Source organism: Ascaphus truei, chromosome 3, assembly GCF_040206685.1.
Source record: "Ascaphus truei isolate aAscTru1 chromosome 3, aAscTru1.hap1, whole genome shotgun sequence".
Classification (NCBI taxonomy): Eukaryota; Metazoa; Chordata; class Amphibia; order Anura; family Ascaphidae; genus Ascaphus; species Ascaphus truei.
This window is the reverse complement of record NC_134485.1, coordinates 131,501,224-131,519,185: the sequence shown is the minus strand read 5'-3', so window position 1 is coordinate 131,519,185 and position 17,962 is coordinate 131,501,224. Positions and strand designations below refer to the sequence as shown.

The window sequence follows — 17,962 nt, the reverse complement described above, 5'->3', positions numbered from 1 at the left end:
CAGGACAGATCTCCACAAACATTTTACAACAAAGCCCCAATTCGCCCAGGAGAACAAATTTCGAGCAGCTGTGTTCCAGAGGTACGGACACAAGGGGACTAACCTCTAGGATGTACAGGGAAGTGATCTGTCCAGCGACAAAAGACGAACCCCGACTTAGTTATATGAGACAATGGGAGGCCGACTTAGGGGAGACGCTAGAGGACGAGGACTGGGACAGGATCCTGCAGGCAGCAGCCAAAAGCTCTATCTGTACCACGTTAAAGGAGAACGCATACAAAGTCCTAATGCGGTGGTACTACACCCCAACAAAATTGGCCAAATTTGTCAGAGGTTACTCTCTTCTTTGCCCAAAGCAATGCGGAGAACGAGCTGACTTACGCCACATGCTGTGGTCTTGCACAAGAGTGGCTCCGATTTGGGCGGAAATCAGAGATTGGCTGCAAAGATTGATTGGAGTGGAGATCCCCCTGGACCTATGGCTGTTCCTTGTGGGCAGACGGATCCGGGGGCTATCAAACGCCACTCATAAATTGATATCACATTTAGCAACTGCCACCAGATGTGAGATAGCAGCATTGTGGAAGAAACCAGATGTACCAATTATACCCAAAATCAGGAACAGAATTTGGTTTGTGTGCCGGATGGAACAATTGACGAGTCTGGTCAATGACACCGGCTCAAATTTTCTAAAAGTCTGGTCGCCTTGGTTGGCCCAGACAGACATCCCGGGGGTGGATGTTACCACAATTTTGCAATGATATTTACAAATTCGTTCTCCATTGACCAAACGGATCCTTGACCACATAGCGACCAGGAGACCTTGAGGTTTAGGGGAGCTCATCAAGGAAGGGCCACTCCTAGCGGCTGAGCCGTAGACCTGGCAATCTAGTATAAGCAATCTACCGGCAGAAAGGTGGACGGAGTGGGTGGGTGAGTTACTGGGTGGGTGGGTGAGTGACTGGGTGGGTGAGTGAGTGACTGGGTAGGGGGAGTGACTGGGTGACTGGGTGACTTGAGTGACTGGGTGACTTGAGTGACTGGGTGACTTGAGTGACTGGGTGACTTGAGTGACTGGGTGACTTGAGTGACTTGAGTGACTGGGTGGGTGAGTGACTGGGTGGGTAAGTGGCTGACTGGGTGAGTGGCTGACTGGGTGAGTGGCTGACTGGGTGAGTGGCTGACTGGGTGGGTGACTGACTGGGTGGGTGACTGACTGACTGGGTGAATGACTGACTTGGTGACTGACTGACTGGGTGGGTGACTGACTGGGTGGGTGACTGACTGGGTGGGTGACTGACTGGTTGGGTGACTGACTGGGTGAGTGAATGACTGGGTTGGTTGTGTGACTGACTGACTGACTGGGTGTGTGTGTGTGCGAGTGACTGGGTGTGTGTGTGTGTGTGTGTGTGTGTGGTGTGTGTGTGTGTGTGTGTGTGTGTGTGTGTGTGTGTGTGTGTGTGTGTGTGTGTGTGTGTGTGTGTGTGTGTGTGTGTGTGTGTGTGTGTGAGTGACTGGGTGGGTGTGAGTGGGTGGGTGTGTGAGTGACTGGTGACTGTGTGGGTGAGTGACTGTGTGGGTGACTGACCTTGATCGGTTGGTTTTGCTTCCTTGACCACCAGATGCGAGGCAGGCTCGGGGTGTGGGGGGGCATTTGCAGGAGGTAGGCCGCTGGGGGGGGGGGGCATGGGAGGTAAGCCGCTGGGGGGGCGCGGGAGGTGGGCGGCTTGGGGGGCAAGACTGGTGGGCTAATTCCGCGGCTGCTGTCCGGGGCAGGAGGCGCGTGTGGGGGAAGGTGGGTTGGCACGCGCGGGGGAAGCTGGATTGGCGCGCATGGGAGAAGCTGTGTTGGCACACATGGGAGAAGCTGTGTTGGCGCACATGGGAGATGCTGGGTTGGCGCACATGGGAGAAGCTGGTTTGGCGCCGTGGGCTCGCAATGGCACTTCCCCTCCGTCCCACCCCACGTTGGGAGCGGGGAGGGTTGGGCCCAAAGGCAGCAGGCTGGACACCCTGCTTCCCTGCGCATGTGCGCCGAGACCTCGGCTCTGTGCATACGCACAGGGAATCGCCAGCATTTTCTTTCTGATTTTTATTTTTAGAAAATGGGCACGCAGGGACCCCCCCGGGCGGCTGGGTCCTCTGACTCACGGGGCAAGGGACGCCAACCCCGGCAGACACCCCCTGTTGGCAGCCCTGACCCCTTCAGTGCACTATTAATGTACAGTGTATGTCATAAAGAGGGGCATCATTGAGGAGATTGTGATGTACACTGTACCTAAGGGTCCCCTTTAGTGATCACTGCAATTTGTGCGAAAAGGGAAGATCCTCTGCTTCTATAAACATTATGGAAGTGGTGATACAATCATACGATCTCATGTTCGCTAGGGCCAGAGGGGACATGGCTAGGGAGGTGGCAGGATCCTCCATTTATCAGCTCTGGAAAACCCTGGTCCTAAATATATTTTACAGTTTCAGGGGATCTCCAATTTATAATATAAAAGAAATAAATAAAATTGCTGCTTTAAGAGACCAGTGTCAAATGTAACAACCGTGAGTAGTACCTTTCTTACATTTGCCAATGGGGAAAAAAATGATTGCACTTTGTCAAGGCACAAATACTATATCATCAGTTTGCTACGCAGGCCTGTCATGGGAGAGGGGGTTTGGCCCGGTATTAAAGGGGTTACATCCCATTTGGCCACCCCCTGCTCTCACCTGGGAGGCGAGTGGTTAACTGGAATGATGTCCAGTACTGTAGTTATGCCCCTGCTTCAGCACCAACTGTGTATCCCCCTGTGAATATGTATTGTTCCCTTTCCAGTGTCTGCACCAACCCATACACTGGGATCTATGCGGGAGGGAAAGGGTTAATGTTCTGTTCTTTTGGCCCTTTGTCCCTTTTCCCGCCTTTGCAGGCTCCATTTGCAGTCTCTCCATAGGTCGCCATTACAGCCCATGTAACCCTATGGAGATTCCGGCGATTTGGGCCTGATATCGGAGAAGACCAGCAGGTGGCGCTCGAGAGGAGGAGCAGCAGTTCCCCATTGAAAGTGAATGGAGTAATGCAGTTCAATGGGGATTCCTGGAAGCCGACCTCCGTAGACGAGCTGGCAGCCAGCCAGACCACAAAACCGCAAGAGCGGAAACATTGTCACAAAAGAGCTTTGATCGCGCAATTGGCGTGGGAACTAGGGCCTCGGTCAAGTTCACGGCCAATTGGCATGGGAGCTTCTGTTCTAGGGCACCTAGAAATAAAATTCCTTTTGCCCCTAGATGTTAGGGACCCCCTCACTTGACCCCAACAGGGTCCAACAAGAAATGGCGACGAGAAAGGGTCGCGCCGGCCAGGAGGGTCCTACCATTGACCGTAATGGCAGAGAAAGCCGCGTGGCTTTCAAACACTAAGTGTGAAACAAGGTAATCTGGAAACCTATAACTCCGGTTCCGTGGGGACTAGAGGGTTGGAATTTGGCAAGGATGTAGACACTGCTCCGGCATGACTACATGGCAATTTCCAGCCCTCTCCGATCACCCAGGTGGAGTATGGGCAAATGTGAAAATTGTGATTTCCCCATTGACTTCAATGGCGAAGTTGCTCCATTGAAAGCCTATAGTGGTGGAGCACGTTGATTTCAATGGAAGAGTGAAATGCAGTGATTTCTTTTAGCTTATAGTGGAGAATCCTGCATTAAAGTTAATAGGGGATTTTAACTTGTTTTTTGTATCTCCGGTTCTGGGGGTCGTGGAAGCCTGATATTTGGCCACTATGGCAAGGGTCCTCCGGCATGAGGACCTAGCAAATTTCAGCCCGCTCAGATCCACAGAACGGATTATTTTAATATGTGTAGATATTAAAGAATGTACTGTTTTGCAAGGCTGGTATAAAAGCCCGGGAAAGTTACTGGCTCTGCTTTATGTTAATGCTCAGGAGGTCGACCCTTTGTCTACAACAGCCCCCCTGATCAAAGGTAAAACCACTCTTGTCTACAATAGGGCGGAGAAAAGCAGAGCTTGAGTGGTCTGTAAGTGTTGTAATTCACACCTACAGACAAAGGTTTTCCTGTCCCAGGCAGACCTTGAGGTGCCTAGCCTTTTGGGAGGGGGCTAGGGAAATGAGCCCGATTAGAATAATGCACACCCAGTGGGCAGGTATTACTTTGCCTCTCAAGTGAGGTGGCAAGGAGGGATTGGGTGCAGATAATTGTCATCCAATGCTTTGCACCTCATGTTAGGGTATGGGGCTGAAACTCCATATAAACGAGTGTAAGCTCTATCCCCAGTGTCTTTCGTGATGTCTTCATTTGTATCCTGTATTGCTGAATGAATGCTTCATTGTCCAACCCCTAAGTAAGTGCTATATTTTGTCTGTTATTTGTACCATCTTGTGTTCACCTTCTTTAAGGAATAAACTATATTTATTATATCGTAGTCGTGTTCAATTCAACCCAGATATTTTCTGTATATTATAACCTATCACTAGCTACCGTGACAAGGCCTCATAGTGTTGATTTAATTTATTGATACCAGGCCTGGATGTAGACTTACTGAAACAAGACTGAAAGACATATACAAGTATTAAAGAGGCAATCCAAGCAATATCCTACGTGTATGTTTTCTTAGTTCTGTAGTATTAGATGAAACTTACTGCATTTAAAAAAAATGTATTATTCAACTCTTAATGCCATTTTTTTTAATGAGTTTTAATATATTGAGCATCCTATGATTTCAAAAGCCGGTTTTAGCAAACTTCCCCGATAATGTGTTGCCAATATTCCCAGCAGTTTGATCTGCAAACTGTAACAATAGATAACGTTACCTACATAATATACGAATACATTGCAGCTGCTGAGTTACACTGACTGAAGGATTGATTTAAACTGAAAGGCAGGCATATTTAGTGAACCCTTGGAAGCAGGATCTTTGCTGTTCGATCGTGGGAGAAGGAATCGATCAGCAGCTTACGTAATTAGTTTTCAATAAAGTTAATCAAAGGCTGCATATATTAAAACAAAATATATATATATATTTTTGTAAGTGCAGCTTAGAATTTAGAGTGCCTCTTAAAGTTTGTGGAAAAAGTAACATCTTCATTATTTTTGTTCTTGTACCTGATACTGGCTCTAAAGGAAGAGTCAAATTTTTCTCTGGCGGAATATAGCGCAAGCCAACTGTAAGTTCTCCCTTATATTGAAGAGTCACATCAGAGGCCACATCCACCTAAAAAGCAAGAAAATAACATTATACAATCAAAAATATCACAGAAAATAGTAGCAATACATTTATATAATTGTATTGAATAAATTAGCAAACAGCATCATTTTAGACTTAACATTGGTGTTTTACGTAACAATAATAATTAATAAAAAAAGTGATTTCAAAGTCCAAATTTTAGAAAATACTTTCATTAACTTAATTCTATAAACATTTTTCATGGTTTCTACAATTTTTTTGTGGATATTGGGCTGGGATGGGGGTGACGCCAAGTTTAGGTATGGCTTAAAGCTACAGTTCAGGCAATATCCTGCATGTGTGTTTTTTTTTAATAAATCAGTTCTGTAGTAAGAAAAAATACTTTTAGCATTTTCTGTTTTAAAAAAACAACAACTTTGAAAGACCAATTTTCTTGTATTCTATTTTAACAAGCATGCCTGTTCCTATAGCAACCATTTACATTCCCCATATTTAAAGATGTCACCAAACTTTGCCGATCAATAGACGGAGAACGAATTGACTGGCAGCTATGCAGTTCTTTAGGTAAGTAGAGATTGCCCACATGAAACTATTGAAGTAAAAAAAAAAAACGGGAGCTTGAACTGCAGCTTTAATAACAGAACAATAAGTCACTTAATGGAGCTTTGGATCTGGGTCTGTGTTGTAAAGTATGGGAAAGAGATCTTTAAAAAAATAAATAAGCATGCAGGGGGAACTGTCCTTTTTAGAGGCCCCGCAAATAAATATATTTAAATCAATATTTCTTTGAAACTAAAAATGAAAGATTACAAAGTGAAGTTGAGTTTGGGATTTAGAGGGATAGAACATTTACAAAAATACAGTACAAATTGGGGGAGGACCTGAGGCTGTCTGAGTTTGTCCTGAGCTGTTTTCATAGCCTTAGTCAATATTCTCAGACAAGCAGATTGTTGAGAAAAGCTCAGCGCCATTTTATATCATGGCAATTCTTATCAAACATGAAATGCTGTTTTACTTCAGGGAAAAATAATGACTGTAGTTTATCACACTCATTAAAGGTTTCTATGGCAATGAAGTTTGAAAAGCATTCAAGGACTACCTTTATTTAACTAAAAAGAGACAAATATGATGGTCATTTTTTCGACTGCCCATCTGGAAAGAGCTGTCTACATGTTTCCTAGATCATAACAAGGCTCATTAAATCTACTTCCACATCTACAGACAGAGCTAGCGAACATTTATCTTTTAGGATGTCATGTATCATATTTTACAATGGCAAAATCACGACAGACACAAGGAGAGCTTTTACATCTGGTTAAAACATCACAGCAGTTTTCTTTCCACTAGCAAAATATTTTCCGCCTTAAAAAATAACTCAAAATGCATTATCACGTACAGTGAGCGAAAGAGTTGAAATTACATGCATTCAGTCCACAATTTGCACTTACGGTTCTCAATTTAATAATACATTTATTTGTAAAATTCTCCAGTAACTTTCCATTTAAGAGAAATATTGATGTGAGATTTTTTTTTTCAGGCCTCTTAACAGGAATTCCCCATCATGAATTCTTGTATAACTCATCTTTAATCCCTGCAACGTTGGAACTGTTGATATATTTTTTAAGGCACTTAGTAAGATATGCACTTCATCAAGGGCCAAACAACATCATGAATGCATGTATAAGCTTAAGATTCTCAACCTCAACCTCAACCGGAAGCTGAAGTTACAATGCTCAGCTCTGTAGTCCCTGCCAGCTTTAAGCATGTGCCACTGGTGCCCTTACACATGTCTCCAGGCTTTCAGGAGCCCAGCCCCACTGCTCTCCTAACTTACATTACTCTTCTATCTGTGCAGGGGTTTCTGGGAGTTGAACTCCAGCTACTGATGCAATGCAGGAAAAGATAAAGGCTTGGAACCCCAAATCGTTTGATTGAACCCCTCCCCCCCACCCCCACACAGAAGTAGGAGGTCACATGACATGCAACAACCAATGTGTGCAAGGGCTCACTGGGGTGTAATCGGAGAAAGTCCCTCCTGCATCCATTACCCACTCTTCTGCCCCCTCTGTCCCTCCTGTACCCACTGCCCCTCTCTCCCCTGCACCCTCTGCCCCTCTATCTCCCTTCCCCCTGTGTTCCCACTATTTCTTGCAACCACTGCCTCACTCTCACTTGTGTATCAACTGCCCATCTCTCTCTCTCTCTTGCACCAACTGAACCTCTTGCTTTCAGATTCCTGCACCCACTGCCCCTCTCTCCTGCAACCACTGCCTTTCTCTGTCTCCCTCTTGTACCCACTTCTGCTCTCTCTCCCTCTCTCTGTCTGTCGCTCTCTCTCTCTGTCTGTCGCTCTCTCTCTCTGTCTGTCGCTCTCCCTCTCTCTCTCTCTGTCTGTCGCTCTCTCTCCCTCTCCCTGTCTGTCGCTCTCTCTCTCTCTGTCTGTCGCTCTCCCTCTCTCTCCCTCCCTCTGTCTGTCACTCTCTCTCCCTCCCTCTGTCTGTCGCTCTCTCTCTCCCTCTCTCTGTCTGTTGCTGTCTCTCTCCCTCTCCCCCTCTCTATCTGTCGCTCTCCCTCTCTCTGTCTGTCGCTCTCCCTCTCTCTCTCTGTCTGTCGCTCTCCCTCTCTCTGTCCCTCCCGCTGTCGCTCTCTCTCTCCCTCTCCCTCCCTCCATCTGTCGCTCTCTCTCTATCTCTCTGTCTGTCGCTATCTCTCCCTCTCTCTCTCCCTCTCCCTCTGTCTGTCGCTCTCCCTCTGTCTGTCGCTCTCTCTCTCCCTCTCCGTGTCATTCTCTTTCCCTCTCCGTCTGTCGCTCTCCCTCTCTCTGTCTGTCACTCTCCCTCTCTCTGTCTGTCGCTCTCTCTCCCTCTCTCTGTCTGTCGCTCTCCCTCTCTCTGTCTGTCACTCTCTCTCCCTCCCTCTGTCTGTCGCTCTCTCTCTCTCCCTCTCTCTGTCTGTGGCTGTCTCTCTCCCTCTCTCTATCTGTCGCTCTCCCTCTCTCTGTCTGTCGCTCTCCCTCTCTCTGTCTGTCGCTCTCCCTCTCTCTGTCTGTCGCTCTCCCTCTCCCTCCCTCTCCCTGTCTGTCGCTCTCCCTCTCCCTCCCTGTCTGTCGCTCTCTCTCTTCCTCCCTCTGTCTGTTGCTCTCTCTCTCCCTCTCTCTGTCTGTCGCTCTCTCTCTCCCTCTCCGTCTGTTACTCTCCCTCTCTCTCCCTCTCCCTGTCTGTCGCTCTCCCTCTCTCTGTCTGTCGCTCTCCCTCTCTCTGTCTGTCGCTCTCCCTCTCTCTGTCTGTCGCTCTCCCTCTCTCTGTCTGTCGCTCTCCCTCTCTCTCCCTCCCTCTGTCTGTCGCTCTCTCTCTCCCTCTCTCTGTCGCGCTCTCTCTCCCTCTCTCTCCTCTACCCGTCCCTCTCCCTGTCCCCCCCCACCCTCTCTCTCTCTCTCTCTCTCTCTATCTGAACCCACTATTCTTCTTCTCAACCCTGAACCCACTCTCTCCCTCTCTGCCTTGTGCACCTGCTGTTCCTCTTCTCTCCCTCCTGCACCCACTGTTCCACTTCTCTCCCACCTGCACCCACTACCCCTTTCTCCCTCTGCACCAACTTCTTTTCTCCCGTGCCCTCTCCTCCTCCTGCACTCGCTGCCCCCTGCCTCTTTCACTCATGCACCCACTGCCCCTCACTCTCTACCTCCTGCACCCGATTTTCCTCTCTCTCCTACACCCACTGCCCCTCGCTCTCCCTCCTGTACCCACTGGCTCTCTCCTTCTAGCCCATATCTTACTTCAGCATGCACCCACTGTTCTACTCTTCCTCCTGTACCCATTGTTCCTCTTCCCTCCTTCCTGCACCCTGTGTTCCTCTTCTCTCCTTCTTGCACCCTGTGTTCCTCTTCTTGCTCTTCTGCAACCACTGTTCCTCTCTATCGCTCATGCATCCACAGCCCATCTCCCACCCTCCTGCATCCTGTGCCCCTCCCTTTCTCTCCTGCATTCACTGCCTCCTCCTGTATCCACAGCCTCCTCTCTTTTGCAACCACTGGCCTCTCTCTCCCTCCTGCCCCCTCTGCTTCTTGTCCCTATCTTTCTCCATCCTGCTCCCACTGTTTTTCTCTCCATTCTGCACCCATTGTTCCTCTTTTTGCTCTGCTGCATCCACTGTTCCTCTTCTCTATCCTGCACCCACTGCCCATATCCAACCCTTCTGCACCCTCTGGCCCTCCACCTCCTGAACCCACTGCCCCTTGCTCTCTCACCCTCCTTCACCCACTGCCTCTCCCTCCTGAATCCACTGCTCATGCTTTATTATTTTTTATAAATATATATATAACCCCACTGGACAGGTGGTCTGGTACTAATTCCCAGATATCGAACAGGGCACCTGCATTTCCTAAAGCCATCCACCTATCTAGGAAAAAGAACCACATTTGAATCCCAAGAAATATCTTATTACATAAAAATAACCAATTAAATAAAGGGCCCATCTAGTCTGAGGGGAGCTGTAGGGAGAGAAAAAAACTGTACATAAATTATACTATTTACCGTATGATGATACTTATGTTTCTGTGTTCATTATTCAACTATAATTCAGGTCAATAAGAGGACACAAAACATATCATATTTTAATTTAGGTATTCAAAAATTCAGCCCACCTTAGGTTGCAGTGCAAAACATTGATCATCTAGATTTTCGAAATTCCAGGAGTCTAGTGGAATGTTTACTTCACCTAAGAAGCTATTATGTCCAAACCTATCGTTGTGCCAGACAGACAACTGTAAAGTCCTGGTCTCCAGCTGTGTGTGACTGATCACATACTGTCAAAAGAGATAAACAAAGAAAAGGATTTAGGCATACTACTACATTTATACATTTTGTTTTGTTAATAAAGAGTAGATGTGCTGTATGGTTTTGAAAGGGCAGTTATAAATTGTTTTACATGACTCCATTACATTTGACTCAATTTAGCAATTAAAGAGTGCAGAAAAAATCTTGTATTTAATTTATAATCTGTACCAACAGGGGACATAAACAAACAAATATTAAATAATTTTTGCTTGCTTGAACATACTCTAAAATATATACATGTGTAGCCATGTATCCCCTTGGCTACTAATCTGCCATACCTAACACATAAGCCCTGGTACCAGTACAGGCAGTGTTAGGGTTAAAGCTATGCCCTTGCTGCTGAAGCAGTAAACAACTCCCTTGAGTGACAAAGTTTGGGCCTAAGGCCTGGGTACTGCCCTATCAGGGACTCAGACCTAGGACCCTCCCCTGGGTACAAAAGGGTCTGCAGATCCAAATTTAGAGTGTTCTCCTTCCTCAGGGAGGAGAGAGAGATCCCTCCCTCAGGGGAGTGGGAATAATGACCCCATACTCCACCAGGGAGCATGGGAGTCAGAGATAGACCTTTGGGGCCTCAAGCTCTGGGGATTGAGTCCAGGGACCAGAAGAAAAAGCATTGTTGATGTGTATGGCTGTAGTCAATAAAAACCAGTTGTTGCTTTTATACTCCTGCTTGTGACTGCAGTTTTTAAGGGGGAGTGCAAGATGGTTTTCCTGCAGGGACTGCACCCAGCACTGATGGGGCCTGCACTGTTGGGGCCTGGAGGTGCTGCACCGAGAACGAGATGAGAGCTCTATATCCAAAAGCCTGTCCTGTCTTCCCCACTACCATCGGCAGACACTCAGCAATCCTGTAAGCCTCACAGGTACAGCACAACGAGAGTACAGTTAACAGTGAAATTTCCCAGAGGGTGGGGGAAGACCTGTTACACGTGTAATGGTGTTTCCCTCACCCAAACTCATATTGGCCCTATCCTGTGGAAACTGACCCATGTTACATGTGGTGTAGTGTGGTGAACCTGCTGGTTTACAGGACGCCGGAGTCTCCCGCGATGTTATGGGGGATATCATCAGGACTGGCTCTCGAAGTATGGCTGAGTCATACTCTTGGTACAGCGTCTTCATCTCTTCCAGACCCCCAGTGTTGTAGGGAGGAGTCTCTGAAAGAGAACCTCTGTGTGCAACTTCTCCCTGAATGACTCCAGGCTCAGGCAAGAAGGATTCTTTATCAATGGCATACTTTATTTCAGCAACACATGGCAGACTGCCCATCATGCAGCCGGTCTCCTCAGCCGCTCATCTTAGGTTGCCAACCCAAAGGAAGTCCCTTGTCCTGCACTCCCAGTCAAGGGCACTGAAAGCAGGCCTAGCTCTTCCCTTACTCCCTGGTGGAGTACAGGGAATAGTCTCCCTCCACTCCCCTAAGGGAGGGCCACAAACTGCCAGAGCGCTGCACAGTTTGGTATGGATGACTATCCTCTTTCAAGGGGGAAGAGGAACTGCTAAATTCAGGAAATGCTGTGCAATAAGTAGTTCCAATAGGCACCAACCCTGTCACTGTAATTGGACACAGAGCCTGATGACACTATCTTCACTGTCTAAATGCACAGCATAGATGTGTGGGGGGAAACCCCATGATTACTCCTGGCAACCTGCCCTTACCAGGGATTATTGCACAGGAGGAGAAAGAACTATAGCCCCAAAACTACACAGGGCTACACATGTTTTTCTGTAAAACAGGATAATTACATAAAATAAATCTTTTTATTCTCTCTCTGTGGATAGATCTGCTGAATCAGTCAAAAACAGCCTACAAAACTGATTTATATAAACACACACAGATATAATGTTTGCTAGTTGTATACAATCTATGTTAATTGCGTGGAAGGCTAGCAGACCACAACCATGAAAACTGCATATTGAATATTTCAGTTTCCAGAAATTGATTATGTACTGTATCATAGTCTCCCGATTGCAAAACGGTATTAAAAATGCACCAGATTTGATTGCATTTCAGCCATTGGGGAGCTGCAGCTGCTGGCTGCCTGAAGTGGGGGTTTGGTGCCTCAGAGCGCCAGAGAACTGACTGCTCACACTGGTTTTATATACAGCATACACTACTGGTTGCACTTTGCCTTTCCTCTGAGATGCTCTGCAGAAGGTTCCTTTCACATTTTCAAAGTCTCCAGTTGCTGTGAAATGCCCCATTAGAGGCATTTCTATCCTCTGTGCTGGAGAGAGGGTATTTCAGCCCCAGGACCCATCTAAACATTGGATCCAATATCAAAGCTACCATTTGGGGGCATACTCCTACCTGTAAACTGTCCATGGAGTTTAATATTCTGCACTGATTCTCAATTTCCTGCTTGCATTTGGATTCATGCTAAAATATTTGATCTTTGCACCATCTTAACCATTGAATACAGTTGGACATTTAATCCAATCCTCATCCAGCAGAATTTGCTCACAGGGCTCATCATTGGTAATATTTTAATTGTTCCATTTTATCATTGAGTGTTTTCATCCTGACTGAATTTTTCACTTTTTATTAAACATCTGTGCTATGGAGCATGCACTTCTTTTTTTTCTGTTTTTTGTTATCTAGGATTGTTTAGATCTCCAGTTCCATGTGAAGCTGCTATGTCTCCAGATTCCCCTACCATTTTTATATATTGTTTGTATTGACCGGTTTTTAATCTTATTTCATGTTTGTACCACCTGTATTATAATTGTTTAATTTGCATTATACACTATATTTAGTGAATATTAATCATACATCGCTAAGAATATCAACATTCAATAAGTTATATACTGTACCCATTGGTTGACACACTTTTCAAATATTAGTCAACACTGTAGCATATATATATATGTGTATATATATATATATATATATATATATATATATATATATATATATATATATATCTCTGGTGTAAATGTTTATTATGCTTTTGCACCTGTATGTGTATGGAACACTCCCAATTGTATAAAGCAGGGGTGCGCAAACTTCTTCAGCTGCTCCCCCTTGCCGGCTCTCCCTCCCTGCCCGCACGCTCCTTACCTGGTCTGAAGCATCAAATTACACTGTGGGGTCGTGATGTCACGTGACCCGATGCCGGCTGAATCACGATACAGATGCAGCCATGAGTATTTGAATACTAGTACCTGGAAAATTTCTGAGAGATTCTGGGGCAGTCTCACAGTAAATGCCTCAAAATTGCCACAACATTTCTGGAGATTCTTAATGGCCCATAAGATTAACACAGAGTGGGAGGGGAGGGGGGAGGTCCCAGCAGTCCCTAAATGGGACTGCAGGGACCCCTGCTGTGTTAATCCGATGGGCCATTAAGAATCTCATAGAAATGTTGCGGCAATGTTGAGGCATTTACTGTGAGACTACCCCAGAATTTCCAAGGCAAGAGTTCTAATACTCGTGGCTGCATCTGTAAGTGAAGATGCAGAGGCCTTGCGCGGTCCCCCGGCATTTAATTTAAATGCCTGGGTGAAGAGCGCGGGGCCTCAGCAACCGCCGCCCCCCCTGGAAAATCTTGCGCCCCCCGGTTGCACACCCCTGGAGTATGGCATGCATGTGCCTATAGTGTATGTATCTGCTAAATAGTTTCTGCATATTCATGAAACCTATCGGTGAGATGACTGTTTGGAAGCCTTGGATGAGCCCATCACAGTGAAAAGATACATTTTTAATACAAAATACTAATACAGTACTGATTCTTGCTTAAGCTTCTCAGCATGCTTCATCCCCTCTACCTCTACTTGAATGTCCCTGATAGTTGCTAGGTTACATCAACAGAATAAGTAATGACTCCTGATTAGATGAAGATGCATCTAGATTCTAGAAATAACAATTTCAAATGTGCTTCAACATACAGAGACAATTTAAAAGAAAAGATGGTAATGTAAATCTATTGCATTTTACTTCAAAATGCCTCTTATTGGCAAGGATGAAAGAGCAATCAGAACCAATTACTTTTGACTGAAATAAATAAATAAATAAATAAATATAAAAAGTGATTTTTCCAAAGTAAGGAAAAAAGTACTTTTGCCTCACCAGATCATTTGTCTACAACAATACTAGAATAGCATTAACCAACGCACAGGTGACCACACGTGTATGTATGTATATGTACTGCACCGACACACTTTATTCGAGCAAATACCCGGTATGTACCTGGCAGATACCTGGAATGTGCCGCTCCTAACCTCTGACAAGCCCCGTTGCATTTGCCTTCCCAGCCTGGGTTCATGCCTGGCTGATGGGCGGCTGATCTGTTAAATGATAATGATTAGGATTTAATAGGCTGCAATGCTTCGCGTGTCTACCAGATGGCATAAATTCATGAATTGTAATGCAGTTTATATATATATACTGTGCAGTATTGCAGCCAGCGGGAATAAAATGCTTCAATCCCTGCTTGGAAAATAACTCAATGCACTCGGGCAGAAAACAGTCACAAACCTCAATACACCCGGGTATACCCGAATTCGTGGGACTAGCCAAGCTCGAATAAAGTGTGTCGCCAGTGTACATATGTATGCATATGTACAGTATATGTGTGTACAGTATGCATATAGTGGGGATAGTGAGCACACGCACGTATAATTGTAAATAAGCCCTGGTGCCCGAATTATAACTGTGACAGTAGGGGGTAACCAGGCTATATAATAAAGGTTAAGCCCTCTGGTTACCCCTGAAACCGTGGGGTCCCTGGTACTGTAGCTACATAAGTACCATAAGCCAGGGACCAGGGATAATGCATATAGAAAATAAAGTGACCCTTGCTTTTTTCTGTTTTCATGGTCCCCTGGCCCTAGAACTGTAATATTTCTTGGGTGTCAGTTCTATGGGAGATATTTGGGTAGAAATGCAATTATTTTAGTTGCAGGAGTTCGGGGGATGAAGTTACCGTTAGTCCTTTAATTCTCCCCAGCGAGCAGGCATGATTTGCCGGTATTACACCAGGGCAACCCTGTGTCGCCCGGACTCCTGGATTTCGAGCCCAAATATCCCAAATCCATTTCCCTTATAAGTATAAGGCTCCCCAATGTGTATACTTTATTAAAGTGTACTTTATTATGTTTTAGACATTTGCAATAAGACTTTATACAGTCAGCCAGAGTGCATGCACTACATAGAGTGCAGAGAAGAGCCACCAAATTAATAAAGGGGATGGACAATCTAACTTAAGAGGAGAGGCTAGCTAAGTTAGATTTATTTACATTAGAAAAGAGACGTCTAAGAGGGGATATGATAACTATATACAAATATATTCGGGGACAGTAAAAGGAGCTTTCAAATGAACTATTCATCCCAAGGGCAGTACAAAGGACTCATGGTGATCCCTTTAGGTTGGAGGAAAGGAGATTTCACCAGCAACAAAGGAAATGGTTCTTTACAGTAAGGGCAGTTAAAATGTGGAATTCACTACCCATGGAGACTATGATGACAGATACAATAAATTTGTTCAAAAAAAGGTTGGACATCTTTTTAGAAAGGAAAGGTATACAGGGATATACCAAATAAGTATACATGGGAAGAATGTTGGTCCAGGGATTCATCTGATTGCCAATTCTTGGAGTCGGGAAGGAATTTATTTTTCCCCTTATGAGATATCATTGGATGATATAACAATGGAGTTTTTTGTTTGTCTTCCTCTGGATCAAAAAGTAATTATAGATATAGGATAAAGTATCTGTTGTCTAAATTTAGCATAGGTTGAATTTGATGGACGGATGTCTTTTTTCAACCTCATCTACTATGTACTATGTAACTATGTAGCCAGGCCATCATCATAGATGCCGGCATATCTCTATAGAGTCCGTAGTTCAAAGAGGAGAGGATGTCCAGAGGTGAGAAGACCGTTTGGTGGGCGAGAAAGGGCGAATTGCCAAGTCCGGAGGACAAAGGGCATCCTGTGGGGACACCTTTTGTATCTGCCAGACTTGGTGGACCCTGCCCAGTGGGTGGCAATGAGTCAGCTGGGGGAGACACAGCTCGTAGGTGTAAGGATCCACGCTGCGGGTATACATGCTTCCAGCGCCTCCTTACCTTTATTACAGGCCGTCCGGGCTCCCCGGCGGCGTCCCTCGCCACTGGCGGCTACCCCCGCACATCCCGGTCGTGCGGGTCACCCCTACGGGCGCGTGCGGACTCAGGCCCCCATTAGTTGGTGCCGGGCGTCAGACTCCGCCTCCTCGGATGCGGCGCACGCACCTTGCATGTCTCTGCCCCATCAGCTCTGCCTCCCAGGTCCCTCTTCTCCACCTGACCCTTCCCCTGTCCGTCCCTCTGCTCCTCCCCTTGCTCAGACTACTCCCAAATTCTCCGGTACGTCTCTCCCACACTCCGCCTCCTCTGACGCGGTGCACATACCTTACCTTGCACGCCCCTGCTCCAACAGCTACGCCTCCCAGGTCCTCTTTCCCTTTCTGTTCCTTCCCTTGTCCGTCCCTCCATTCCTCCCTTTGCTCAGACCACTCTCAAAGCCTCTGGTAATTCTCTCCTATCTGGGTATTACTCGGGCCGCTCCGCTGTCCCTCCCCTCACTCTGATTTGTCCCAAACTCTCACACCCAGCTCTCCTATCAGGTCCTTCTTCGGGCCACTCCTCTGTCACTCCCATTCCCCTGATTGGACCCAGCCCCCTATTTAGTCCCCCTTCACCATTTCCTCTTTGCTCTGCATAGCTACTGTACCTTGGTGCTGTCTGCTGTTTCCTGGCCTCTCTTGTCTTACAGTGTCCGTTCCTGTCCCTGGAAATTCTGCTGACCTCCCTAGATTTGACCTTTTGCTTTGGACTCTACTACGCTGCTCTCTGGAACCCTTTGGACTTCGCTTTGGACTTTCTACGCTGTAGACTTTTACAACCCCTGGACACGGCTCACGGACAATCGACTACGCTGCTCTCTCCACTCCACGACCCAGGCTTACAGACACTCAACTGCGCTGCTCTCTCCAATCCTCGACCATTGGCTTACGAACTTTACCCTTCTTCGCCGGAGCTGTCAAGTACGGTATCATTTCTATTTTTGTTTATCCGGACCATCTACACTACTTCCACACTCCGGCCGTGCCCCCGATTACTGCTAGGTGTGTGGTATTACTCCTTTCCACCTCAGTCCCAGGGTCTCATCTGGCTTGTGGGCAGGCCGAGCGTTACAGTAGGAGCTTCTCCCATTGGCTAAATCATATTTGCCGGTCACCCGGCTTTTCGAGCCAACTCCTCCTCTAACGTCAGCCCAGAGACGAGCCCTGTTTCTATTGGCTAGTGGCGAGGAATTCCCATGCTCTGATTGGGATTGAGCCCTCCTTCCTCCATGCTGAACATAGCTCAGTGGAGGGTATGTCAGAGAACCAGACAATTTTGTGGCTCGAGTCGATGAAGCTAGGGTGGGCTTTGCAAAGTTGCTCTGTTACAAATAGCAGAGCAACCGGCTTTGTTTTGAAGCTAGGAAAGTCTGTCCTGCAGAAACTAAGTTAATCGCGAGGACCAAGTTTTCATTTTAGAACGTAGCAGTCAGGATTTCTTGCCAAAAACAGTTCTAGGACTATCGGGACTAGGTCCTAGTCAGGATTTTCTACAGAAACTTGGTACAGGATGTCCGGAACAAGGTTCTGAACGGGGTAAGCCCTTGCAAGCAGGCGCCCTGCACCTAGGAAAGGCTATATCGCAAACCCTAGACCCAAGTAAGTGTGTATATTTCTGTATCTTGTGTTTTGTTGTATTTCCGAGGTTCTATCCAAATAAACCCCATTTTATTTCACTGCCTTGTTTTGCCTATTGAATCATCCCAAACATATAAATGTGTTAAAAGACCTGGTCTACCATGCCAATAACTTTTAGGATATAAATAGCAATGGCTCTGCAGTCACAGGACTGGATGCAAAACAAAGCGGTATATGTTTTAAGGTAA

General features: G+C 46.3%; 1 protein-coding gene across 9 annotated transcripts in view; it reads right to left on the bottom strand.

Annotated features, from left to right (window-relative positions):
* The window catches only part of SYTL5 (synaptotagmin like 5), a 564,125-nt gene that overhangs the window by 29,120 nt on the left and 517,043 nt on the right, over positions 1–17,962 (bottom strand). For all 9 annotated transcript variants that reach the window (XM_075589551.1, XM_075589552.1, XM_075589553.1 and 6 more), the window contains 2 exons: positions 9,836–9,997; positions 5,112–5,220 (listed from right to left, as the gene is read on the bottom strand). In XM_075589551.1, the coding sequence (XP_075445666.1) occupies positions 5,112–5,220; positions 9,836–9,997 (271 nt within the window). The remainder of the gene's footprint in view (positions 1–5,111; positions 5,221–9,835; positions 9,998–17,962) is intronic.